At 33.6% G+C, this 27,647-nt stretch overlaps 1 protein-coding gene across 1 annotated transcript in view; it reads left to right on the top strand.

Moving 5' to 3' along the window:
* Nucleotides 1–26,675, top strand: part of Msp300 (Muscle-specific protein 300 kDa) — a 68,479-nt gene extending 41,804 nt beyond the window's left edge. Inside the window, 9 exon segments of the mRNA XM_071891172.1 lie at nt 2,620–2,791; nt 2,857–3,345; nt 3,914–4,219; nt 4,282–4,644; nt 4,868–4,978; nt 14,980–15,078; nt 15,149–15,484; nt 15,546–15,731; nt 16,545–26,675. Of these exon segments, the coding sequence (XP_071747273.1) occupies nt 2,620–2,791; nt 2,857–3,345; nt 3,914–4,219; nt 4,282–4,644; nt 4,868–4,978; nt 14,980–15,078; nt 15,149–15,484; nt 15,546–15,731; nt 16,545–26,675 (12,193 nt within the window).
* Nucleotides 26,676–27,647: the final 972 nt, after the last annotated feature.

Below are 27,647 nucleotides of genomic sequence, written 5' to 3' on the forward strand. Positions count from 1 at the left end.
ATAAAAATACATTTTTTCCAAAAAAATTTGTAAAATTACATTTCTAATATAAAATTTAAAAAAAAATCAAATATTTAATTTTTTGGCGAAAAATTTGTAGAATTAAATTAAACTTTCTAGTTAAAAGCAGAAATTGCTTAATTTAGGGGGGATCATAACATAGAAACGTAATAAATAGTTAGATACCATGAATAAATCATAAGAATCAGAATGGCAAATCAAGCATGCTGATCCCGATTCCAGAAAAAAACATCCGATTCTCCGATTCTGATTAATCGTTCAAAAATCTAGTAAATACAATCAAACCTGCACCCCTTTTGACACTGTTGAAAATGTAACATATGTGAAAATACTGATTTTGGTAAATATAAAGCAATTTTTTCAAATGTTTGACCTTGTGATTTATTTATTGTCATTGCCGTTGCAAACTTACCCTGTTCTTTCTTTTACCATAATGTAGAAGATTTATTCTTTAATTCTCTACTTGTTTCTTTGACCTAATTCGTATAATATACGTTCTCCCTTTTTCTTTTTGTACAATAATTCGTGTTTTTTGTGGTATATTTTCGAATTGACACCCCATACGGGGAATCAATCTTGTTCTATGAAAAAATCAACTCATTAGAGAAAAAGCAAACTTTCCCTCCAGATTCCAGGAATACGGTCTGATCAGAATGAAACATAGCTCTATATACGTAACTAAAATACTGAACAACTTTTATTGAAATTTTCCGTACCGGTTAAAAAAAAAAGAAGCCCCATATGTCTCAAGTCTGTATCTGTCTCCATTTTTGAAATAAATAGGTTTTAATCATTGTTTTTCTAAATGGGACGTCTAAATACGTTTGTATTTTCAAAATAGTGAGAAATAATGAATAAGAACACAAATGTCTTGCAGGTTAACAGCATACATTTTTTTTAAATGTATGACCGCGAAAATTTGGACAATTTTCACATTCCTAATGATTATCAATTTAGTCTCTTGAACGCTCACTAACTATATACAGTACACCCTGTATACACGCTCGGTACTACATGGACATAGTTACATTCTAAGCGACTGCGAGTTTTAAATTGAGTACATAGTTATGTCTTGGATAAAAAAATTCCTTCATTTGGTTCAAGGATTCATACAAATAAATACACCTTGCTTTATTAATATAGATACCACAGTAAAATTTGGCCCTAGTTAATACTAGTTATTTACTCAGTCATAGTTGTTGAACAAAAAAAGAGGAACATTATATTTGATCAAACAGGGAAACCGGAAATCATTGAGTACATAGGCCATGTACCCCTTAAATGATTAAAAACAAAATATTTTTGACTGATAAGCCAAATGCCCAAAAATATATACTGTACAATTTTGAACTCATAGCATTAAATTTGTGACGGTAAAAGAGGACTAAAAATAGCCTATTTCTATCCAAAAACTTTGAACTCTTTTTTGACACTACAGCCATGATGCCAACCCCCTTGACTACACCTTTTGGGTGCATCTCGAGGGGAATCCCTCCAGTGTTCGTTATCCAAACACAGAGGTCCTCAAAGCTACTGTCAGCCAGCACTGGGACGCCATGACAGAGGACTACATCCGCAGCTGATTCCAGTCCTTCCGCCTGGAAGCCATCATTACCGCTCAGGGCAGCCATATTAATTATTAAGAGAACTCAGTTATACATCTATTTATAGTAATAATTTTGTTGAAATTTTATTTTTAATGAATAAATTATATCTTATTGAAGTTTAATATTCAAAGTATTCATATTTTAATGGATCACTCCTTATATATCCTAAAAATGGGACAGTCTAATATATATGTTTCATCAGCTAAGGTAGTGGAGAAGGGGAGCTAATTGTGTTCTTGAAATTTTTAGAATGCATAGGTATGACGGTTATTTACATCTATATATGAGGACAAATGATTTCTTGTACCCTTATATTAAATGAATATTTTGTAGCAGCTGATGCAGTCATAGTATTAGTGATGAATTAACACCATTTTTTTTTATTAGCCTTACTTCGTTATTTTTACTAGTACAATTTATTTGTATAATAATAATCATACGTTTTTTTTCGGTTTTTTTTTTTTCATATATCTTTTGTGTGTAAGGCCTTACATAGCTGCAGCAATGTCGCCTGCATGTAACATGATCAATCCTTACCTCTTTAACTAATAAAGTTAAATAATTGCCGTAAGAACTGAATAAGAAAGTAAAGGAACACAAAATTAAAGAGGCTCACTTTATGCTCCGCTATGATTATTCCTCTATCCTTACTCAACCAGTTAGTTAGTCTATAATGAGGAATGATTCCTAAATTACTTGATTAATTTAGATTTAATCAGTAATCAATTCTCATCATTGTGCATTGTCCCCCCGTAATTAAATACTCGGCTCTTATTTGTACATTCTTCATTTTTGTTTTTCGATTAATTATTATTCATTAAACATGTTGCCATGTACTACTAACCTGGCTAAAATGTTGGATAGTGCTTTGTAATAGTACTTTACAAAAAAACATAGATATTTGATTGATTATTTCAAAGAAATAATAGATAAATACACGCATTATTTAGAAGTACGTAAATACATTTGATCTTTTTTTCCCCCTTTCTAGACTCATGGAGGATGTGGATAATAAACTCAAGATGGTCAATGAAGAAATCCTTTCAATTGAAGATGCTGATAAAAAATCGGAAGAACTTGGTCAAAAACTCTTCAAATTAAAGCGAGAAGTTAATAATATAGACATTTGGTCCAAGAATGATCTTTGTGAATCCAAGCTATTGGTAGGAAATGTTTTAATTTCATGGGAAGTGTGCAAAATTATAATCGTTTATTTTTATCTCTCCAGGAATGTAAAGATGAAGTGAATTCAACTTTTACTCAAGCTCAAAACTTGAATTCCTCTCTAAGAAAAAAATATCAAGAATTCGGACAGTCCCTTCCTGCGGATATTTCAGAAAAACTTTCAGGACTTGAAATATCCTATGAAAACCTCAAGAGTAATGTTGAAGAGAAACAACGAGACTTCACAAGAGCTCTTGCGATTAGAAAAGAGTTTTATGATGATGCTGAAGCTATTCAATTTTGGATTCAGCAGGCAGAAACTAAGGTCAACGATAGATCAGCTGAACCGCAAGCACTTAAGGATCGTATTGGGGAAACTAGTAGTGAACTTGCAGAGATGACAAATCGTATGGAAACCTTCAACAAAAATGGAAACATTCTTTCTGACAAAATGAAAAACTCCCCTGAAAAGGAGCTTTTAACCTCCACTATTAATAATTTAACCGAACAAATGCTACAAATTCGACATTTAATAGAGGAAAAGAAAGTTTCGGTAATAATGCTTTATCATATTCTTGGTATTTAAAAAATGTAGTTTACATACATTCTGTAATTTGTTTCAAATATATTGCTGAGATGCATGTTGGGATTGAGGGCAATAAGCTTTTCAAACTATATAAATGAAGAAGAAAAAATAATAGCAATAACTGCCCACTTATTTGTAATTTTAATCATAATGGAGTAAATTCTCTATATTCTCTCCATGCCGCAGTATAATTATTTTTTTAATTGAATAAATATTTTAGGAATTTTTTAATTTTTTAAATAGCGCAACCTCTTACATTCATTGTATATATGTATGTATGCATATTTTTTGAACGCATATCATATATTTGGTTGCAAATTTTAATTAATAATGATTACAGTTATAATTTACCATGACATATTAGTGATTTTCTACTGTAATATCTACTATCAAATATACCTTCATATTACACAAATAGTAAACAACTGTCCTTTGTTATTGTTTTGAAATAGTAGTAATGTACTTGACATCTGTTACCTTAGCAGGCAGTAGAACTACTTTAATTAATGTCGTTTTGTCATCATTATTCCCGTAGGTAAATGAAACAATAGACTCTTGGTTTAAGTTTTTTCAACTCTATGAAAGTATTATTGGATGGTCTACCGAGAAAAAAGTCCTGATTAGTGAGCCCTTAAAGTTTAACAATTTGAGTCAAGCAAGAAATAAGCTACAAGGATTTGTAACAGCCAATAAATCAGTGAAGCATATGTCCAAGAACCTACAAGAAATGAACAAAGAGTTAAACAAAATAAATAACATTTGCCATTCCGAGGACCTAAGAGACAAACTTAACGAAGCTGAGAATTTAAAAACAGATACTGAATCTCATCTTACGGAGAAGGTAATTTAGTTATCAAAACTGTGAACTTATTTATGTATATTTTTATACTTCCTTCTTTCTAGTCTGCTATGATTCAGGAATTAACAGAAGAGTGGGAGCAATGCGAAAAGAAACTCAAGGAAATTGAGGTTTGGATGGAGGATTCACGCAAATCCTTGAATTCCATACAAAATAAAAAACGCCCCATTCGTGAGCAATTTGCTCTAAGAGAGAAGACTTCTGGTGATATTACGATTGCTAGAACAAAGATAAACATGGCTGTTGAAAAATTGAAAGTTCATTTCCAAGATGAAAACATATCTGATAATGAGGTTGTGGAACGTGTCGCGAAATTAAATAATTCCCTCAACAATTTAGACTCTGAAATGAGGGAAGAGAATGATGTTCTTGCCTCTTGTTTATCTCAGTTAGAGAATTATCAATTGGTAATTTCCTTACTTGTAATTAATTGTCTTTGTATAGTCCAGTGATTCCCAACCTTTTCCTCACTGCTGTGGAACCCTTTAGTATCCTACAACATTTCAAATATGTTTTATTCATTATTTGTACAATCCTTCGCAGTGCCATAGTTTGTTAATCACTGCTCTATACAAGGAGCTGTTTCCTATTTATTGAATTTGTTGATCATTTCGTTTATTTTTATTATAGGATATTTCTCGATTGCGACAAAATATTCTAACGGAGGAGCAAGCCTTGCGTTCAGTCATGAGTCCATCCTATGTAGTAAAAAATAAAGAAAAGGCTCTTACGGAACAAGCGGTAAGTGAGATTTCCTTAGTATTTATCATATGTAATTTATCTCTCAGGTTAGCCCATATTCAAATGCAGGGCTAAAATTAAAGTAAATATTGTTCTGATCTATTTCAAAATAAGATAAAGATGATGTTCCTACATACTTAAAAGCAATTGTAGCCTTTATAACTTTAAATGCTAGGCATATTAGGCTGGGCTTGTGTAGGATTTGAGGGACCATGCCATAATTTCTCGTGAATGAAGTATCTGACGCCTGCATTTTATATTTATATTGTACTTAAGTAAATTTTGTATTACTGTTGGGATAATATTCAACATCTATTTATAAATTTCTTTTTGGATAAACTGTTTACAGTCCTTGATGTGGGATTAAAAATAATCTATAATATTTATTTTTCTCTCTCCTCAAATTATTATTATTATTATTATTATTATTGATTATTCTCTCCATGCCGGTGTATTCAGTGTTCCCGTGAAAAAGTTAGAAATATCCAATCTAAAATAACAGCATTTAATGAACGAATTAAGTTAATAAATCAAAGAGCTACTCCTGACTCTACTCCTCTTAAATACGATCTTCCCCTCGAAACCCATTTTTAAGACTATTCAATCTGTTACCATCACATTGCATCAAATAATCTCTACATTTATTAGTCCATGTTTTTTTTGTTACTTACTTACATACATACATATTATATTATATATTCGTTTAGGTTGGTGATTTTGCATAATATATACAAATATATATTCTTAATAATCTTATATTACATTCATATATTAATTATAAAATATATAGATTCTACTATTTAAATAAATCAATACAATATATGATAAATTTGTAGTCTACTTTCGGCAATTTGTGTATTTTACACATATGATCTATGTAGGTTTATACTTTTATTATTTAATATTAATACATCAATATAATTCATAGAGGGTGGTCCATTGAAATCTGAAACCTTACTAATTCTATAATTAATTAAGGTTGAGACATTGAAATTAATTCATATTTCGATATATTAAAGCATAAACAATTAGTTACATAACACAACAAACTCTCTAGCTCTCTAGCTAATGAACAAGTCGAGAAAATGAAATTTGAACACTCACTCAAACCAGTTAGGCGTCTCCAGGAACTCTGTTTACACCATCAACAAGTCCGAAACGTTGGAGAGGAAGAAGGGATCTGTCAAAAATGCCAAAATGGTCCCAGAGGAGTTAAATAAAACAACCCAGTCTATGAGGGTCCATGCAAAATATGTTTCATACCAGACTGTACAGAGAGATACCAACAAAATGGGTGGAAAGTACGTTGTGTTAGCGGCTAGGATACTTTTGACACCAGATATGAAAGAACCCCATCTACTCCGTTGCAACAGTGTTTTTGATCTCTTTTTTAATCACTTTTGGCACCTACTACAGCCATGATGCCAACCCCCCGACTTTCGGGTGCATCTCGAGGGGAAGGCCGTTATCCAAACACCGAGTCCCTCATAGCCAGTCAGCCAGCCTTGTGATCCTATGACAGAGGACTACATCTGGAGTGGGTGCTAGCCCTTCTCCTTCCGCCTGGAAGCCATCATTGCCGTTAAGGAAGGCTACATTATTTATTCAGAGAGCTCAGACACGCATCTATTTAGTGTATTAATTTTGTTTAAATTCCTTAGTTCATTCATAAATTATATCTTGTTGAAGTTTAAAATTCAAAGTGTTCAGATTTTAATGGACCGCCCGGTATGCACGTACATATTTTTCTTTCCCTTCTTCCTTTTCCTTTTACCTTTTGTTCATGCCTTTCACTTGAAAGCAGTGCAAGGTGGTATGTAGGAATTAAAACGGAAAGGCGGAAATGAGGTATACTCGTGAGTTTTATTCTACTATGTCTCGTATACTCCTCTTTATCAACTCGCAAATAATCATATGAAAAACATTCATATTATACTTGATATTTTTGCCAATTTCTCCTCCTTTCCTCTCTTCCTTCCTTTCCCCTTCCCTAGCTACTAGCTCTTGGTTGAATCACGCGTCTTTTCATAAATGTACAATCGCTGAAATGTAGTATAATATTCTTACTATACTATATTATATAAAGAATGTATATATTAGTATAGTGTATGAATACCTATTTTATAATTCACCTTAATGCGTAATAAGCATTGACGAATCAGATTTAGCAAGGAAATACATACGCGTACACACTCTTCATTTCCCCCTGATTTGTCTGTCTAAACCTTGTATTTCATATTGAAGAGCTAATAGAAACTCCCTTCATCATGTGTGGTGTTTTTTATTTTGAGAAGACATATTATTAGAACTTAAAATTTATCTTCTGTATTCATTGTGCGTTCAGTCATTAACTACCTACCTCCTAGTTATCACAATTCATCTCAAGTATACCGGTTCTACTTTTGATATACATACATGTGTCTCCACGCTGCAAAATTGAAGAGAAAAATAACTAATAATTGAATACATATATACTGCCTTAGAAAGTATGATGCAACCTGACTTCTAGCATATTGACTCATTGCCAAAAACAACAACAACAACGTAGAGGCTTTTTGTATACATGCAATCTCACTTTCTCTCTGTGTATATGCGTGCCTGATTTTTTTACTATATATTTTGCTTTAATGAAAGCTTTTTCAATACTTCTAAATACACCGTGAGGAGCACTAGTCTTTTTCCTTGCAAGGAACATTCTCTCATCTTTCTTCCACCCTTTCGTTTTTGCACAAGACTTTCTATTAACTACAGCATATTCGCGTGGCTTGAATAATCGAAGAAGAACAACGTCAACATTTTCTTCCTTGACAACATGGAGGAGCCATCACAAGAAGTTTCTTATGCCCAGATATTATTAAGAAAAGTCTCATATAATCCATCCAGTCCTTCTTCTCAAGGTCCAAATGATATCGTAAAGGAATCGCCTGTCCATAATAATGCGACTATAGCCACAAATAATTCCCCTTTTTCGAATAACATTTCCCGAGATAATCCAAAGTTTCATTCGTTTCCCAGATATTCAAATGGAAAGTTAAGGAACCAAAATAGTAACAGAAATCGCACATTGCATCAACAACGAACACCACTTCAACCTTCAACAACCGAGAATGCTCCATCGTATCGGCAAAAAAATCGTAGATCGCAACAACAAACGCCATTTCAAGAAGAAAATCATTCCTTGCAAAAAGAAAAAAAGGAGTCTTTACCTTTAGTATGTGATAGCAATGAATCATCCTCAATTGAAAAAGATATTTTGACTCAACAAGTTACAAATCCATCCTCCGAAGCACGCAGCAATAACAAATCGCAATTGAATTACGGTAAACCAAGTTTTTCTGATATTCTTCGAAGAAACTCGCATCGAACTACACGAATTAATTCCACAACCGCCGTTGTTTCGACAATCTCAGAAAAAAAGAATGACGATAAAAATATTTTATTGCATAAGAAAGAATGCTTCAATGTAATAGAATCAAGGTCCTCACAAGTCGTTCAAGTTCAAACTAATATTGATCGAAAGGAAGTTTCTGATGGTAGTAATTTGCAAAGTCTCACGCTGTCCTTAGAAAAAGAGTCTATACCAGATCCATCCGTCCGTAATCTTGAGCTTACCCAAACTTATTGTGAATCAACTTGCTTAAAAGAAAATAAACTGGGATATGATTCTATGTCTATTCAAGACTCTAGTTCATATGCAGGTATATTGACAAAAGGAATTTCAAATGTTCATCCTCTTAAATCAATCCCTGATGCTGAATCTTTATATTCAAAAAAAGTGAATTTAGAGAGTGATTGTGTTCCTATTATACCAGTACTAGAAGTTGAAGCAGATTTATTTCGTCAAGACGGCCATAGACCAATTCCAGGTTTATTATTTAGAGCTGATCTTAGTAGGAGACCTTCAAAGAAAAGAAAAAGGCACAAAAACAAACATGAGGAAATTTCTGAAAAAGCAAACCAAGCGATTGTCATTCAAGAGTTTCATATTCCGGAAGTAGGTGGTCAAACAAGGTCTGAATCATCATCTATCAATGAGTCTAAAAAATCAAAAACAAGTCATATACAAAATGAAAGCCAATCTAATGAAATTTTTTTGGATTCAACAACGTCTGGATCCAGATCATACAAAGATAAAGATACATTAAATAGCAGACATGAGACCCCCCACCCTGATGGAACAAATTCTAAAAAGAGTATGAAGAAAGATCCTAGTACTAATTCACGTAAGACTGACGCATGTCATGACATTTTAGATTGTAGTTCTCCAAAAGAAACCAGTGACACTTCATTGTCTAACTCAACTTCTATTGATACCTCTGTAAAGTCGAAAAAGTGTAGTAATTCCTTCAAAGAAAAAGGAGTTTCCAAACGTCCCTCAAAAAAGTCTAAGATGAAGTTCGAAGAAGAGGATGTAGATGAAATCGTTAAAAATCTTGAAAAAAGTCTTCAAGTTAAGTCACTTCAACGTAAAGATGAAAATAATACTGTTCTATCTAGAAGACAGTCCAAAAAAATAAAAAATAAACAGATGGAAAATGAAACAAATTTACCATCAAAAAATATGGAGAATGAAAATGTTAGTAAAGAAGAAACTTTGTCACAAATTATGAAACGCTTAGAATATATTGAAGGAGGAATCAGTGTTGAAAAATCAGAATCTACTAAAGATTCTACTTGTTCTCAATTAGCTTCATCAAATGATCCTTCAAAAATTAAAAAATATGAGTCGTATGGTTACTCTAGCAAAATAAGTGCAAGTACCACAGTTGCACCGTCAGTTGATACTAAAACTGTGACTCGTGAGAGCAAACTTAATCCAACTGATAAAAATGGGTTTGAAATGAGTAAAGAAAATGATATCAAACAATTAAATCATTCAAATGATGACTTGAACCTGTGCAAAAAAGAGAAAATGAAAGAGTATGTTCGAAAAGATGTGAAAGGCAAAAAAGATACTGTGAAAAAATCTGATTCAATGGTTAAGAAAGTGAAAGGAAAAAGTGATCCTCTTTCAGTTAAGCAAGTGGATACGACTACTGAAGATAAAAACTCAGATAAGTGTAAGGAAAAAAAGGATTATGATTTAGTTGATGATTCTTGTGACGACCATTTGAATGCTGGAATACGTGATGCATCTGGCTCAATAGACAAGGAAATTAAAGTAAAAACTGATACTCTTTCAGTTAAGGAGGCGAATACGATACCTGAAGATAAAGGAACAGATAAGTCCAAGGAGAAAAAGTCTTATGATTTCGTTGGTGATTCTTGTGACGACGGGATGGATGCTCGAAAAGGTGATATATATGATACAATGGGCGATGAAGTGAAAGGAAGAACTGATACAATTTCAGTTAAGGAGCCAAAGATGACGCCTGAAGATAAAAGCTCCGATAAGTGCAAGGAAAAAAAGTCTTATGATTTCGTTGATGATTCTTGTGATGACCGGATGAATGCTGGTATAGGAGATATATCTGATTCAATGGACGAGGATATGAAAGGAAAAACTGATACACTTTCAGTTAAAGAGCCAAAGATGATGCCTGAAGATAAAAGCTCAGATAAGCCCAAGGAGAAAAAGTCTTATGATTTCGTTGATGATTCTTGTGACGACTGGATGGATACTCGAAAAGGGGATATATCTGATGCAATGGGCGAGGAAGTGAAAGGAAGAACTGATACAATTTCAGTTAAGGAGCCAAAGATGACGCCTGAAGATAAAAGCTCCGATAAGTGCAAGGAAAAAAAGTCTTATGATTTCGTTGATGATTCTTGTGATGACTGGATGAATGCTGGTATAGGAGATATATCAGATTCAATGGACGAGGATATGAAAGTAAAAACTGATACTCTTCCAGTTAAGGAGGCGAATACGATTCCTGAAGAGAAAAGCTCAGATAAGCCCAAGGAGAAAAAGTCTTATGATTTCGTTGGTGATTCTTGTGACGACGGGATGGATCCTGGAATAGGAAATATATCTGATTCAATGGACGAAGAAGTAAAAGGAAGGACTGATACTCTTTCAATTAAGGAGCCAAAGATGATGCCTGAAGATAAAAGCTCAGATAAGTCCAAGGAGAAAAAGTCTTATGATTTTGTTGATGATTCTTGCGACCACAATATGAATGCTGGAATAGGTGGTACATTTTATTCTAATGAAGCTTATTTGAATGAAAATAAAAATAGTAAGTCGGTTTTGCAAGACTTGATACGTTGTAGTCCAGACAAGCAAACTGAGTCTCAGAAAAAGGAAAGAACCTATTCTAGTATTGCTTCTCACTTAGTAACAGAAGTTAAGATGGAAAATTCAGATATTAATGTAACTAGTAATTACTCTTCTTATCCAGCCTTAATAGTTGTTGTCGAGGACAATAAGCCAAAGTTGGAAAAGGAATTAGATTCTGAAGGATATGAGACCGTCTTGACGAAGAAAGAAAGGAGAAGGAAGCTTAACTCATTAAGATTATCTGCTACAGAGTGTGAAGATAGTTTGAAAGAAATCGAAGAAATTATTAACTCTGATATTGATAGGAATATTCGATGTAGTTCATTTCCACAACCTGCTGATGTTAATACATTCAGCACAAATGAAATTATTCCTTCTAAAATTGAAACAGATGATAATCAGATCGATTGCGTTAGACCTTTTGAGCCTAAAGACCCGAACGAATCTGCTGTTAAAGAAGAATATCAGAATGAATTAACCAGGGTACCTGTTGATAATGTTTCAAATAACACATCTATTATGGAGAATGTGTTATTGAAAAATGATGAAAAGAGCAATCATACTATTAATGAAGTTAAAGAAAAAACTGTAAAGGTGGTGGACTCAACCGATGAAAACGTCTTCACAAAAGAGCATACAAGTTTTTTAAAGAAAGAAATGACTCAAATTCTTGATCATACTGAACTTGCCCATATTCCTATGAAAAATAACTCTCAAGAAGCAAGTGATTGTTTGAATGAATTTTTAGTTCAATCAATTGATACCGGTAATCTTTGTAATCAGGAATCATCATCCACGTATAAGAATGAAAAAATAAATCATGAAAAGTCAAATATTCCCCCTCTAGAAAAAGTTGTAAATAAATATTCCAATGATGATAACTGTTCTTCTGTTACAAGCAACAGTGGATCATATGTTCCGTTAAGAAGAATTTTAAGCTCCAGTTCTGTTAATAATGCTCTAAAGGAAAAATCGGAATTTTCTGCCACAATGATTAATTTAGATCATGAATCAAATGACATTATTAGGAATATTGCTTCTAAATCTACATCTTCCACGAGGCCTTCGAGTCGAAGCTCATTTTCAGAGGATCGATTTGATAGTGCAAGACGATATTCTTTCAAAAAACGTGATAGTATGGATCTCTCTAGTGGTTTTTCTTCTTCACGGGCGTCTCCCATGAATACTACTAGTAGACAGTATGTAAGAATTAGGGACTTAAGGTCTTCTGGTACAGAGAGTGTGAATAATAATATTGATGATATAACAAAAATAAATACAAATGAAGAAGGTAATGTTGGAAGTCCATCCTTGAATACTGATTCTCAGATAAATGAAAAATTGGTTAAGTCTGTTGATAAAGTTGACACAGAAATTGAGGTCATCCATTTGAGTTCAAAATTCGAAATGGTTAAGAAAATTTCCGGCATATCCATGAAAAATTTCAATGAATCCTTATTTAATGAGGAAGTTGATGACTGTGGTAAGAGTTTGTCTCGGAACAACTACGAGTCTCGTGATAGCAAAGCTGAAGGTCACATTTTCACCATGGATAACATGTCTAATGAAGAAGCTAAATTTTCATCCTCATTTGTTTCAACAGATATTTTGTCTCAACAAATTCAAATAACTTCCGATAAAGATTCTTCTACAGAAATTGATTTTGAAAATATATCTGGAAAGAAGAAGAAGTCCAAGAAGAGAATGAAACATTCCGTCGACGTAGGAAGTTCAAAGACCTCAACATCTGAGGATGTTTATGTTTGTGAAATTAAAGAAATGGATAGTAAGTCTTCTTGTTTAAAAGACACCAACCTTGATCGGCAACAACCTGTTTCATCGCTCTCATCTATGGATGAATCCACAATGAAACATTTCGACCAAATGAAGGATAAAGTTATCAAAAAGAGGAAACGACCACGTAACATTCTTTCGAAAAGTTATAATAACATAGAGAGTACAACAACCGATTCCGATGAAATGAAAGGTGAATCCGAATGTAAAGAAGAAGTAATTGATGATAATGAGGATTCTTCCCCAATCTTGGCAGATGTAAATTTAAATGATTTAGCTGATTCCTTAATTGAAGAAGATGAGGACAAAATTATGGCTGAAGAACAAAGTCTTACTTCTATCTCAGCAGATGATGAAGAATTTGAAGAATTAATGATGAATTCGTCGGAGAAAGTATTGTGGTCTACTTTAGCTAGAGTTCCTCCTCGACCTCCAAGCCCTATTCCTATTGAAGAAAAAAATAAAGACTCTAGTAGCTCTGTAAGCCGAAACACACAATTTTGTCTACGAACGAAAGAACATTTGACCACTCCGATGAATAAGAAAATATTTGATAAAGACGGCTACGAAATCCACGTGTCTCGTAGAACTCGAACAAATTCTCGTAACTCTCAAATAGAGCTTGATGAAAACGTCGTTCCTCTTTCTCAGCTAAAACCAGCTCCAATTAAATCGATATTAGATGTTGCTAAAGACGATGGTCATTTTAATATTCTGCGAGATAATCCTGATGAACGTTCTCAGGAAGATAAACTATTCAAGGTGGACGTGAAAGAAAAATCAATTTTGCCTGATATCGTTCCTTCTCATAAATTCAACTCAAAAAATATTCTTAATCTGGAAAATGTTTTGGATGAAGAATCAAAAGCTTCTAGGAGGATATCATCCCATGATGATGCAATAATTTCAGTTTCTAATTTGAGGGTAAGGGGTCCGCAACTCATAGACACTTCCAATATCAATATTGATTATAAATCGAAATCAGAACTTATCAGGAACTTACAATTAGATATTTTTTCTCATTTTATGCTTCAGTCAAGTCTTACTGATGCTGAATTAAAAATGTCCCAATTACTCATGAAGGAAAATTGCTCTAAAAATGATATAAAATGTTCGTTGAACGAAAGTCTAAATGATGGTTGTTCTAAAGCAAGTAGTAATATTTGTAGAAGTAAGGAATTATCCCACATATCCATAGAGTCAAAGTCATTATCAACTCCTAATTACTCTGAATTGGCATTGAGAGATAACAGTGATAATAATAATTGTGATGATAAAACTATAGGAAAATATTCTCTTGAAAGCGAAGAAGTGGGAGTTATGAAAATGAGTAATTTTCAGGTTCGAGTTTTTCTCCTGCAATATACATATTGACATTCTAATAATTGTTTAACGACATAACAAGCTATTGTTATTATATATATATATATTTTTTTGTAGTCACTAACCAAACCATCTTATTTTCAAATTTTAATTTAACGTAACTAAAGAAAAGAAAGAGTTTTCATTGTTAGTTTACAGGGTCGGCCTAGTTATTGTGGGATTCTATGTGGAACGGATTGCGAAAAGCATAAATCCCAATCTGGTTAGGAATAAGGAAAATTGAAAGTTTGGTTTAAAAACATATATATTTTTTCTTTTTTATTAAATAAAAATAAGGGCCCTTTTTCTCAAATTCTTTTTTTATAAAAAAATATTTTCAATGGCCTTTTTTTAATAGCAATTTTGATAAAATTATCGTATTTTCCCAATTAAGCGTGATACCTATTGGAAGTGCGAGCTCATTGCAACCGCAGTAATCTGAGGCCGGCCTGGTTAGTACAAAGTTTATTGAATTCCTGCTATTGTTAGTACTCATTGGATGATTCTTTTAACAATTTTAGTTCATTACCTATTTCCCCCTACGTTTTGATGTGTGTTTGTGTGTGTGTTTACAACATTCAATCCATTAGTATCACCTCTTTGAACTTATTTTATTTATTAGGTACTTGTAAGTGAATTATCTGAAGATGTTACAGATCTTGGAATTCTTTTAAAAGGCCTCAACGAAAATGATATTTCGGAGGCTATTGCCTCAACTCAGGTTTGTTTGTTTGTTATTAAGTTAAAAAATACATACTCCTAATTACTAATTATATGGGTTTGATTAATAGTATGCTCTCAAGTCTGTAAACGAGTTTAACAAAGAAGCAGATAAGTTAGAGCTTCGCATTAAGGAGTCTGGTTTAAACTCTTCAGAAGTGAGTTCGTTGACGAATGAAATATTTGATGTCAAAAAAGAAATCAAGTCATTTGACAATAAAGTTAAATCTCTTGAAATATCCATGCAAAACTATATGAAAGATAGCCAGAGTCGAAAAGAAGAAATTCGAAAGTACCATTCGCTCCTTTTGGATCTAGAGGGTTGGTGTGATGGAATTCAATTGACGAATAAAATTGAGCCTGCTCAGGCTAAAGATTATTATACTAAGAGTCTTAACTCCGCTAAAGTAAATCAATAATTAATTTATTTTTATCCATGAATAATTCACTTCTTTTTTTTAAAATTAGGTCTTGGAGTATGATTTAAATTCACAATCTCAAGAATTGTCATCTCTCATTCATGAAGCTCAAGCTCTTTCAGAATTTGGAGATGTTAAAAAAATGTCAGAAACCTTAATAAAACGATTAAAGGATCTCAAGGCTATAGTTGATCATACTTCATCAATGTTGCCTGAACGGATAAATATTCTTAAGGTACAAAAGAGATCATCCAGAAACGTGTCCTTCGTCTCAACATAAATTATAGTTACTTATATGAATATAAATACATGCTTACAATATTTAAGATTATAAATAAATAAGTTTATTTATCCTCGTACAATTATGACATCGCTAAATTTAACTCCTTCAATAGATGTATAAACATCTTTTCGTATATTGAACATCGTTATTCTTGGATTATATAGATTTATTAGAATGTGTGTGTGAGGGAGGGGTGGGTGAGTGAGTTTGGGGTTGTAGGAATATCAAATAACTTAAAGAATTTTTTATATTTAGATACAACTACGTTTTTGGCAAAAAAGTTCCATCTCTTAAAAACCTCGATATTTTTTTTATTTGGTATTAAATGAAAGGGGAAACAGCCTTGCGACATAATAATAACTGTTTCGCCCGATTTTATGATCACTCATTTAACTTTTTTAACATTTTGACTTGGTTATCATGTGATCACAATAATAATAGGGCTTATGTACGCAATCCGCTAAGGTACTCTTATTTTTTTAATACAGATGTGCTGGCTCTTTGCCATAATTTTCGACTAGGTGTGTACATAGGCGACATTTTGATAAATCAGTGATTCAGTTGTGTTTACATATATATTTATTTATTGTCTATTAGAGATTACTTTTTACGTGTTCAAAAGGAGTTAATGAGGCTGTTGTAAACTTGGACCTTGATTTTTTTTGTCACTTTTTCTATTTGATTAATTTATAAGCAAGTATAATTTATTTGAAAAATTTGTATTTCATGGATAATAATTAATTTTTGTTTTATTTGATATTTTAGGGCATTTTAAGTGAGGGAGATCAAGAAGGTCCATTAATACATTCTGAGAAAGGAAATTTTGGATACTTCTCTGATGATAATAAGTTGAAAGATTCCAATGGTATTCTTAAAGAGGAGGAGGTAAGCAAATTCTCAATTTCCCTACAGCAGAATAGCAACAGCGTTAGTAGCAAAAGTGATACATCAAAAGATAATATAAAGATTTCAGTGTTGTACGACAACGACTCTAAGTCAAATATGGAGCCTTCTTCATATGTTCCCGATGACCTTCTAAAGAATCTAAGCCCAGAATTTGCTTCTTTTGTTAGTAAAACATTTTCTGAAGCATGTGATCATTTAAGTGATGAAAAGGTTAAATATGTTAGCCTATCTGAGCCAAGCAATGAAAACAAAATACTATGGAAGTTAAAAAGAATATTTCCTCCTCAGTCCATTAATGATATTTATAAGTGCATTATAAATATCACAAATGACCAGGCCAACCCTGCTTCCAAAACTGATTTTGAAGTATTATACGGGGATATTATTCGTAATGTCATTACTTTGCAAAGGCAAAGAAATCAATTATATTCACAAATCCCGGATAAAACATTTGATGCTCTTCCTTTATCAAAGAAGAATTTAGCCTTGAGGTGCATGAATATTCGTCAAGTTCCCTTAACTCAAGGGAATGGTAATCTAGATACCTTTCTGAAGATAACTGATGAACAGTTTATGCTTATTAAAGAATTACCTTTACGTCGTGGTGTCACAATGGACGACGAAACAACCGACCTGTTATTGTCATTAATATACTTGAATATACCGTCAGAAGATCAGGCAAATAATCCAACTCGTCCGCGTCTTGCTGAAACAAACACTTTCAAGGATGAGGAAGAAGAGTTATTCAGTTTAGCAGAGAATCTACCAGAACCCATAGCAAAGGAAATTTATTTATCTATTAAAAGAGGAGTTGCATTTGAAACAAAGGATAAATTTGCAAAAACAGAACGAAAGGATCATGATGCTCTTCCTTCCAACTTTGATCAACTGTATGGAAATACAATCGATAATCTCATTAATCTACAAATGGAACAAAACAATTTAGCAGCACAAGTTCCAAATGAGTTACTAAAACATCTTCCTAAAGACACTGGAAAACTATTAAAAGATAGCGTTAAACATGTTGCCAAAACTGTCAGCATAGAGGATCCATCATCTCATCAAGAATCTAGGGGATTTCAAGATGAAAAATTGGAAAAACTAATTGTATTAATGAAAGAACAAAATATGCTTGTAAAAGAGCTACCTCTGAGCATGGAAAATAAAGTATCAGATCAAATAATTAACTTGATTCAAAAATCAATTAAGGACAATGTTGCGAGATTCCCATTTCAAAATCAAGACATAAGTAATACATATGCCAGTCATAAAACAGAAGCTAAATCTTTTGAAAACGAAATAAAGGAAAAAGTTGAAGAGGGCGTTGAAAATTCATCATTGCTTGTTGAAATTTTTGCAGAGAAACCTTTCCGGATTTCTAATTTACCTCCAGAAAATTTGCTTTGTTCAAAGTTTAATCGAATAAAAGGTGTTTTAGTTGATGGTGGGATAAGTAGCAAATCCAACGAAGAAGAAAAGATTATTCTTCGGATTTTTGTTTATCATATCCTTCAAAATAGAATAATATCAACTCTTTCTTCTCAATCCATAGAAAATAATCTTACTCCAAAGCAAGTAAGCCATGTGAATAAAAATATTAATTTGGCTGGTATTCAAAATAGTCATATTAAGGCTACATCTCAATTGGAAGAAATAAGTTCTCTCAAAGAACTAATAAATGATCAACGTAAAGAATTAAGAAAGTTACCCTATGTACAGTCAGAAGAGGATGCAGAGGAACTGATTGATTCAATCCGTATTTATTTAGCCAAAAATACTTTGCCATCTATATCTGAGGACATTTTTGAGGAAATAGGAATAACTTCAGCTCCTACACCCATTATCAAAGCTTCAAATGAAGGTTTGCCTGCTCCAGTAAATAATGCCTTCTTTGATGCTGTTTCAAAAATTGTTACAGAAACATTATGTGAATACAAAGATTCCACAGAAAAAGAAATTAAGGGATCTACAAGTAAAACCTACGATACTGAAGTTGAGAAACATAATGAATGTGTTATTCGTCGATTAGTACAACTTCAAATCCTTCAAAATAAGCTTTATGCTATGGTTAGTGAGTCATCTATCGATTCTTTATGGAGAGAAGCTCAGGATCATATCCGAAATGGCTTTTTGTTGTCTAATGTAAACAAACTTGGTGAAGAAGATAACCAGATCCCTAATTTTAACAGTATTGCTCTAATGCAGATTATAAATGAACAATTTATGTTAGCAAAAGAAATCCCATTTAATAAAGTATGTTCGGTAGATAAGGATACTCTCTACTTGATACAAAAAGAAATTGGATCCAAAGCAAATCAATTAGACATTCCTATACCTTCAACATATTATTCACCAAAAGTACCTCATATTGAGGAAAAAGCTTCGAAGATGGTGTTGCCTCAAACAGAGGAACTAAAGACCGAATTAAAAGGTGCAAAGATCAATTTACCTGATTTGGACCTTTTCAAAAAATACTCTATGCCCTCACACCCATCTCCATCTGAGTACAAGGATGCAAAAGATAAAATAATTTTTGAACTTTTGGAACTCCAAAAAAAAGAAAACAAAATTATTTCAGATATAACTCAAGACAAATTGGATCTGTTACCAGAGGATCTACGAGAATATATAATCAATAAAAAAAAGCCAATAAATGAAGTTAATTATTCTCATTATTCCTTACCCATACATGAACTTAAAAATCTGCGCGAGAGGCAAAAACAATTGAAAAATGAATTATCTTGCGTCTTCAAAGATGATAATCTAAATAAAAATTTTATAACTCAGGACTTTTTGGATAAGATGACTCCAGAAAAAATAATTGAACAAAAGTGCATTGGAGCTCAAACAAATATGATTCAAGAAACACAAAATAATTCACAAACTGTCACAGAAAAAACATCACAACACGACGATAAAAACAAAAGTCCTATAAATACACAGTCTACACATATTGTACAAAAACACCTCCTCAATCTATCAATAGCCTCTTACGAAGAGAAAGTTAAAAACCAAAAAGCAAATGAGACACAAGAAATAACAGACCAAGAAATAAATAACAGATTTTCAGTGACAAATTTAATTCAAAAATTTGGTGGAGACCAAATTCTTCAAAAATCACCAAAAAGAAATGATCAATCTGATATTTCAATCAGCTCAGTATCATCAAACATGGAAGACGAAGAAGTAAAAGATTCAACCGATGATAGTCTGTCAGTATCTCAACTTGTTGAAAAGTTTGAAGATTCAACAGCAAGTCCTATATTCCCAAGAAATAAATCAATGACAGCCTCCACTTCAATGTTAAAAGTTAAAGAAATGGTTAACATAACTTCTATATCGAAAAAATTCAATGAAAATCAAATTCGAAACTACCTTCTAACTTTCGAGGAATTAAAGGGAATGAATCAAATGAGGTTGCATTCAGTTATTCAGGATATCTTGGAAAAGCTTAAAGAAACTTCTGAAGATATCAAAGATTACAAAATCTCTCTTGACTCCAATACCATCCTAAAAGACTCTACTCGAGAAATTTCATTTACTTCATTATCATCCACATCAACTCCTGATGATATTAAAGCACTTGTTTTAAGTCAACAAGATCCCAATGAGGAATATGATCCTAAGCAATTGGATGAATTGATTAAGGACATTAATGAAAAAGCCAAAAAGAATCCTGACGAAATTAAGAATATGAAAATATCCTGGGATAGCTTATTCAAGTCAGATCCCAGTACCACACTACATACTTCCAGTACTATAACGACAGTCACAAGTGATGGCTCAAATGTTGATGAATTATTGGAAGGCATGGATTCAAGATATCAGAAGTTCACCGAGGTACCCTATACGTCATCCTCTGATATAACAGGAGAAAAAATATCATTGATGAAAGATATTAAATCTTTTGTTACGAGTGATTCTTCTCATGAGAATGAACTAGATATCAAGAAAATAAAAGATGACGAACCAGTGATTGATTCACGCGATAAAAAATCACAGAACAAAAAATCACAAGCACCGCTTCCGAACAAAAGAGGTAAGGATAAATTTGGAATTACAACAAAAGAAATATCTCCAGAACATACTAAACCAAGTGATTTGGAATCTCCTAGAACCTTATCTGATTCTAATGAGGTTTTGATAAACTCCATTCCTTCCAATTACAGTGAGGAAGATATCCGACGCTACCTTCTCACGTTCACTATGTTCAAGGGTTTTGACACTGCAAGACTGAGTTTGATTATTCAGGATATATTGCGAAAGCTGAAAGAAAGTCCTGAAGGTCTTAAAGATTACAAGATCTCTCTAGACTCCTATCCCCGACGACCATACTCTACTCGAGAAATTTCATTTACTTCAATATCATCCACATCAACTCCTGATGATATTAAAGCACTTGTTTTAAGTCAACAAGATCCCAATGAGGAATATGATCCTGAGCGATTGGATGAATTGATTAAGGACATTAATGAAAAAGCCAAAAAGAATCCTGACGAAATTAAGAATATGAAAATATCCTGGGATAGCTTATTCAAGTCGGAACCCAGTACAACACAAAGAACTTCCAAGACTATTACGACCGTCACAAGTGATGCCTCAAATGTTGAGGAATTATTGGAAGGCATGGATCCTAAATATAAGAAAGTAGCCGAGGAAATCTATACTTCAACCTCTGATATACATGAAAAAAGGAAGTCCATCGTTGATGAGATCAAATCATTCGTTAATCTCGATGAGCCTCAAGTAACTTTACCGGAAACATTGGTAAAAGATTTGAAGCAAAATCAAGATAAAAAGCAAGAAATTGATTCACGGTATAAAAAAACACAGAAAAAAAAATCTAAAGCCCCAATTCCAGTGGAAAAACATAATAATAATTCTAGCATCTCAACAAAAGAAGTCTCTCCAGAAGATATTAAGACAAGTGATTTGGAATCTCCTAGAACCTTATCTGATTCTAATGAGGTTTTGATAAACTCCATTCCTTCCCATTACAGTGAGGAAGATATCCGACGCTACCTTCTCACATTCACTATGTTCAAGGGATTTGACACTGCAAGACTGAGTTTGATTATTCAGGATATATTGCGAAAGCTGAAAGAAAGTCCTGAAGGTCTTAAAGATTACAAGATCTCTCTAGACTCCTATCCCCGACGACCATACTCTACTCGAGAAATTTCATTTACTTCAATATCATCCACATCAACTCCTGATGATATTAAAGCACTTGTTTTAAGTCAACAAGATCCCAATGAGGAATATGATCCTGAGCGATTGGATGAATTGATTAAGGACATTAATGAAAAAGCCAAAAAGAATCCTGACGAAATTAAGAATATGAAAATATCCTGGGCTAGCTTATTCAAGTCGGAACCCAGTACAACACGAAGAACTTCTAAGACTATTACTACAGTCACAAGTGATACCTCAAATGTTGAGGAATTATTGGAAGGCATGGATCCGAAATATAAGAAAGTAACTGAGGTAACCTATACTTCATCTTCTGATATGCCTGAAGAAAAGAGGTCCTTCATGGATAAGATCAAATCTTTTGTAACAAGTGACAGCTCTGACGAAAAAGAAACTGAAAAGTTAGTTGGAAATATCAAAACACTTAAAGAGGACGAACCAGTGATTGATTCAAGTGAGAAGAAATCTCAGAAAAAGAAAAAAAAGAACAAATCTCCACCTGTTTCAGAAGAGAAACCAGAGGAAACTATTCCTTCAACATTGTCTGCTCCAAAGGAATTGATTTCTAAGCCCATGAAAGATACCACTGAAGGTGCTCCTTCAACTCCAGTTGAAGAGGAAAAGGATATAAAGAAATTACCTGAACCTGAGTCAAGCAAAGTTTCGAAGAAGAAAAAGAAATGCAATGATCAACCTAGTATCTCAACAAAAGAAGTCTCTCCAGAAGATATTAAGACAAGTGATTTGAAGAAGAAGAAGAACAAATCTCCACCTGTTTCAGAAGAGAAACCAGAGGAAACTATTCCTTCAACATTGTCTGCTCCAAAGGAATTGATTTCTAAGCCCATGAAAGATACCACTGAAGGTGCTCCTACAACTCCAGTTGAAGAGGAAAAGGATATAAAGAAATTACCTGAACTTGAGTCAAGCAAAGTTTCGAAGAAGAAAAAGAAATCCAAGGTTCCTCTTCCTACAGAAAAAGATAATGATCAACCTAGTATCTCAACAAAAGAAGTCTCTCCAGAAGATATTAAGACAAGTGATTTAGAATCTCCTAGAACCTTATCTGATTCTAGTGAGGTTTTGATAAACTCCATTCCTTCCAATTACAGTGAGGAAGATATCCGACGCTACCTTCTCACATTCACTATGTTCAAGGGATTTGACACTGCAAGACTGAGTTTGATTATTCAGGATATATTGCGAAAGCTGAAAGAAAGTCCTGAAGGTCTTAAAGATTACAAGATCTCTCTAGACTCCTATCCCCGACGACCATACTCTACTCGAGAAATTTCATTTACTTCAATATCATCCACATCAACTCCTGATGATATTAAAGCACTTGTTTTAAGTCAACAAGATCCCAATGAGGAATATGATCCTGAGCGATTGGATGAATTGATTAAGGACATTAATGAAAAAGCCAAAAAGAATCCTGACGAAATTAAGAATATGAAAATATCCTGGGCTAGCTTATTCAAGTCGGAACCCAGTACAACACGAAGAACTTCTAAGACTATTACTACAGTCACAAGTGATGCCTCAAATGTTGAGGAATTATTGGAAGGCATGGATCCGAAATATAAGAAAGTAACTGAGGTAACCTATACTTCATCTTCTGATATGCTTGAAGAAAAGAGGTCCTTCATGGATAAAATCAAAGCTTTTGTTACAAGTGACAGCTCTGACGAAAAAGAAACTGAAAAGTTAGTTGAAAATATCAAATCACTTAAAGAGGACGAACCAGTGATTGATTCAAGTGAGAAGAAATCTCAGAAAAAGAAAAAGAAGAACAAATCTCCACCTGTTTCAGAAGAGAAACCAGAGGAAACTATTCCTTCAACATTGTCTGCTCCAAAGGAATTGATTTCTAAGCCCATGAAAGATACCACTGAAGGTGCTCCTTCAACTCCAGTTGAAGAGGAAAAGGATATAAAGAAATTACCTGAACTTGAGTCAAGCAAAGTTTCGAAGAAGAAAAAGAAATCCAAGGTTCCTCTTCCTACAGAAAAAGATAATGATCAACCTAGTATCTCAACAAAAGAAGTCTCTCCAGAAGATATTAAGACAAGTGATTTGGAATCTCCTAGAACCTTATCTGATTCTAATGAGGTTTTGATAAACTCCATTCCTTCCAATTACAGTGAGGAAGATATCCGACGCTACCTTCTCACATTCACTATGTTCAAGGGATTTGACACTGCAAGACTGAGTTTGATTATTCAGGATATATTGCGAAAGCTGAAAGAAAGTCCTGAAGGTCTTAAAGATTACAAGATCTCTCTAGACTCCTATCCCCGACGACCATACTCTACTCGAGAAATTTCATTTACTTCAATATCATCCACATCAACTCCTGATGATATTAAAGCACTTGTTTTAAGTCAACAAGATCCCAATGAGGAATATGATCCTGAGCGATTGGATGAATTGATTAAGGACATTAATGAAAAAGCCAAAAAGAATCCTGACGAAATTAAGAATATGAAAATATCCTGGGCTAGCTTATTCAAGTCGGAACCCAGTACAACACGAAGAACTTCTAAGACTATTACTACAGTCACAAGTGATGCCTCAAATGTTGAGGAATTATTGGAAGGCATGGATCCGAAATATAAGAAAGTAACTGAGGTAACCTATACTTCATCTTCTGATATGCTTGAAGAAAAGAGGTCCTTCATGGATAAAATCAAAGCTTTTGTTACAAGTGACAGCTCTGACGAAAAAGAAACTGAAAAGTTAGTTGAAAATATCAAATCACTTAAAGAGGACGAACCAGTGATTGATTCAAGTGAGAAGAAATCTCAGAAAAAGAAAAAGAAGAACAAATCTCCACCTGTTTCAGAAGAGAAACCAGAGGAAACTATTCCTTCAACATTGTCTGCTCCAAAGGAATTGATTTCTAAGCCCATGAAAGATACCACTGAAGGTGCTCCTTCAACTCCAGTTGAAGAGGAAAAGGATATAAAGAAATTACCTGAACTTGAGTCAAGCAAAGTTTCGAAGAAGAAAAAGAAATCCAAGGTTCCTCTTCCTACAGAAAAAGATAATGATCAACCTAGTATCTCAACAAAAGAAGTCTCTCCAGAAGATATTAAGACAAGTGATTTGGAATCTCCTAGAACCTTATCTGATTCTAATGAGGTTTTGATAAACTCCATTCCTTCCAATTACAGTGAGGAAGATATCCGACGCTACCTTCTCACATTCACTATGTTCAAGGGATTTGACACTGCAAGACTGAGTTTGATTATTCAGGATATATTGCGAAAGCTGAAAGAAAGTCCTGAAGGTCTTAAAGATTACAAGATCTCTCTAGACTCCTATCCCCGACGACCATACTCTACTCGAGAAATTTCATTTACTTCAATATCATCCACATCAACTCCTGATGATATTAAAGCACTTGTTTTAAGTCAACAAGATCCCAATGAGGAATATGATCCTGAGCGATTGGATGAATTGATTAAGGACATTAATGAAAAAGCCAAAAAGAATCCTGACGAAATTAAGAATATGAAAATATCCTGGGCTAGCTTATTCAAGTCGGAACCCAGTACAACACGAAGAACTTCTAAGACTATTACTACAGTCACAAGTGATGCCTCAAATGTTGAGGAATTATTGGAAGGCATGGATCCGAAATATAAGAAAGTAACTGAGGTAACCTATACTTCATCTTCTGATATGCTTGAAGAAAAGAGGTCCTTCATGGATAAAATCAAAGCTTTTGTTACAAGTGACAGCTCTGACGAAAAAGAAACTGAAAAGTTAGTTGAAAATATCAAATCACTTAAAGAGGACGAACCAGTGATTGATTCAAGTGAGAAGAAATCTCAGAAAAAGAAAAAGAAGAACAAATCTCCACCTGTTTCAGAAGAGAAACCAGAGGAAACTATTCCTTCAACATTGTCTGCTCCAAAGGAATTGATTTCTAAGCCCATGAAAGATACCACTGAAGGTGCTCCTTCAACTCCAGTTGAAGAGGAAAAGGATATAAAGAAATTACCTGAACTTGAGTCAAGCAAAGTTTCGAAGAAGAAAAAGAAATCCAAGGTTCCTCTTCCTACAGAAAAAGATAATGATCAACCTAGTATCTCAACAAAAGAAGTCTCTCCAGAAGATATTAAGACAAGTGATTTGGAATCTCCTAGAACCTTATCTGATTCTAATGAGGTTTTGATAAACTCCATTCCTTCCAATTACAGTGAGGAAGATATCCGACGCTACCTTCTCACATTCACTATGTTCAAGGGATTTGACACTGCAAGACTGAGTTTGATTATTCAGGATATATTGCGAAAGCTGAAAGAAAGTCCTGAAGGTCTTAAAGATTACAAGATCTCTCTAGACTCCTATCCCCGACGACCATACTCTACTCGAGAAATTTCATTTACTTCAATATCATCCACATCAACTCCTGATGATATTAAAGCACTTGTTTTAAGTCAACAAGATCCCAATGAGGAATATGATCCTGAGCGATTGGATGAATTGATTAAGGACATTAATGAAAAAGCCAAAAAGAATCCTGACGAAATTAAGAATATGAAAATATCCTGGGCTAGCTTATTCAAGTCGGAACCCAGTACAACACGAAGAACTTCTAAGACTATTACTACAGTCACAAGTGATGCCTCAAATGTTGAGGAATTATTGGAAGGCATGGATCCGAAATATAAGAAAGTAACTGAGGTAACCTATACTTCATCTTCTGATATGCTTGAAGAAAAGAGGTCCTTCATGGATAAAATCAAAGCTTTTGTTACAAGTGACAGCTCTGACGAAAAACAATGAAAAGTTAGTTGAAAATATCAAAACACTTAAAGAGGACGAACCAGTGATTGATTCAAGTGAGAAGAAATCTCAGAAAAAGAAAAAGAAGAACAAATCTCCACCTGTTTCAGAAGAGAAACCAGAGGAAACTATTCCTTCAACATTGTCTGCTCCAAAGGAATTGATTTCTAAGCCCATGAAAGATACCACTGAAGGTGCTCCTTCAACTCCAGTTGAAGAGGAAAAGGATATAAAGAAATTACCTGAACTTGAGTCAAGCAAAGTTTCGAAGAAGAAAAAGAAATCCAAGGTTCCTCTTCCTACAGAAAAAGATAATGATCAACCTAGTATCTCAACAAAAGAAGTCTCTCCAGAAGATATTAAGACAAGTGATTTGGAATCTCCTAGAACCTTATCTGATTCTAATGAGGTTTTGATAAACTCCATTCCTTCCAATTACAGTGAGGAAGATATCCGACGCTACCTTCTCACATTCACTATGTTCAAGGGATTTGACACTGCAAGACTGAGTTTGATTATTCAGGATATATTGCGAAAGCTGAAAGAAAGTCCTGAAGGTCTTAAAGATTACAAGATCTCTCTAGACTCCTATCCCCGACGACCATACTCTACTCGAGAAATTTCATTTACTTCAATATCATCCACATCAACTCCTGATGATATTAAAGCACTTGTTTTAAGTCAACAAGATCCCAATGAGGAATATGATCCTGAGCGATTGGATGAATTGATTAAGGACATTAATGAAAAAGCCAAAAAGAATCCTGACGAAATTAAGAATATGAAAATATCCTGGGCTAGCTTATTCAAGTCGGAACCCAGTACAACACGAAGAACTTCTAAGACTATTACTACAGTCACAAGTGATGCCTCAAATGTTGAGGAATTATTGGAAGGCATGGATCCGAAATATAAGAAAGTAACTGAGGTAACCTATACTTCATCTTCTGATATGCTTGAAGAAAAGAGGTC

Source organism: Lepeophtheirus salmonis, chromosome 9, assembly GCF_016086655.4.
Source record: "Lepeophtheirus salmonis chromosome 9, UVic_Lsal_1.4, whole genome shotgun sequence".
Lineage (NCBI taxonomy): Eukaryota > Metazoa > Arthropoda > Copepoda > Siphonostomatoida > Caligidae > Lepeophtheirus > Lepeophtheirus salmonis.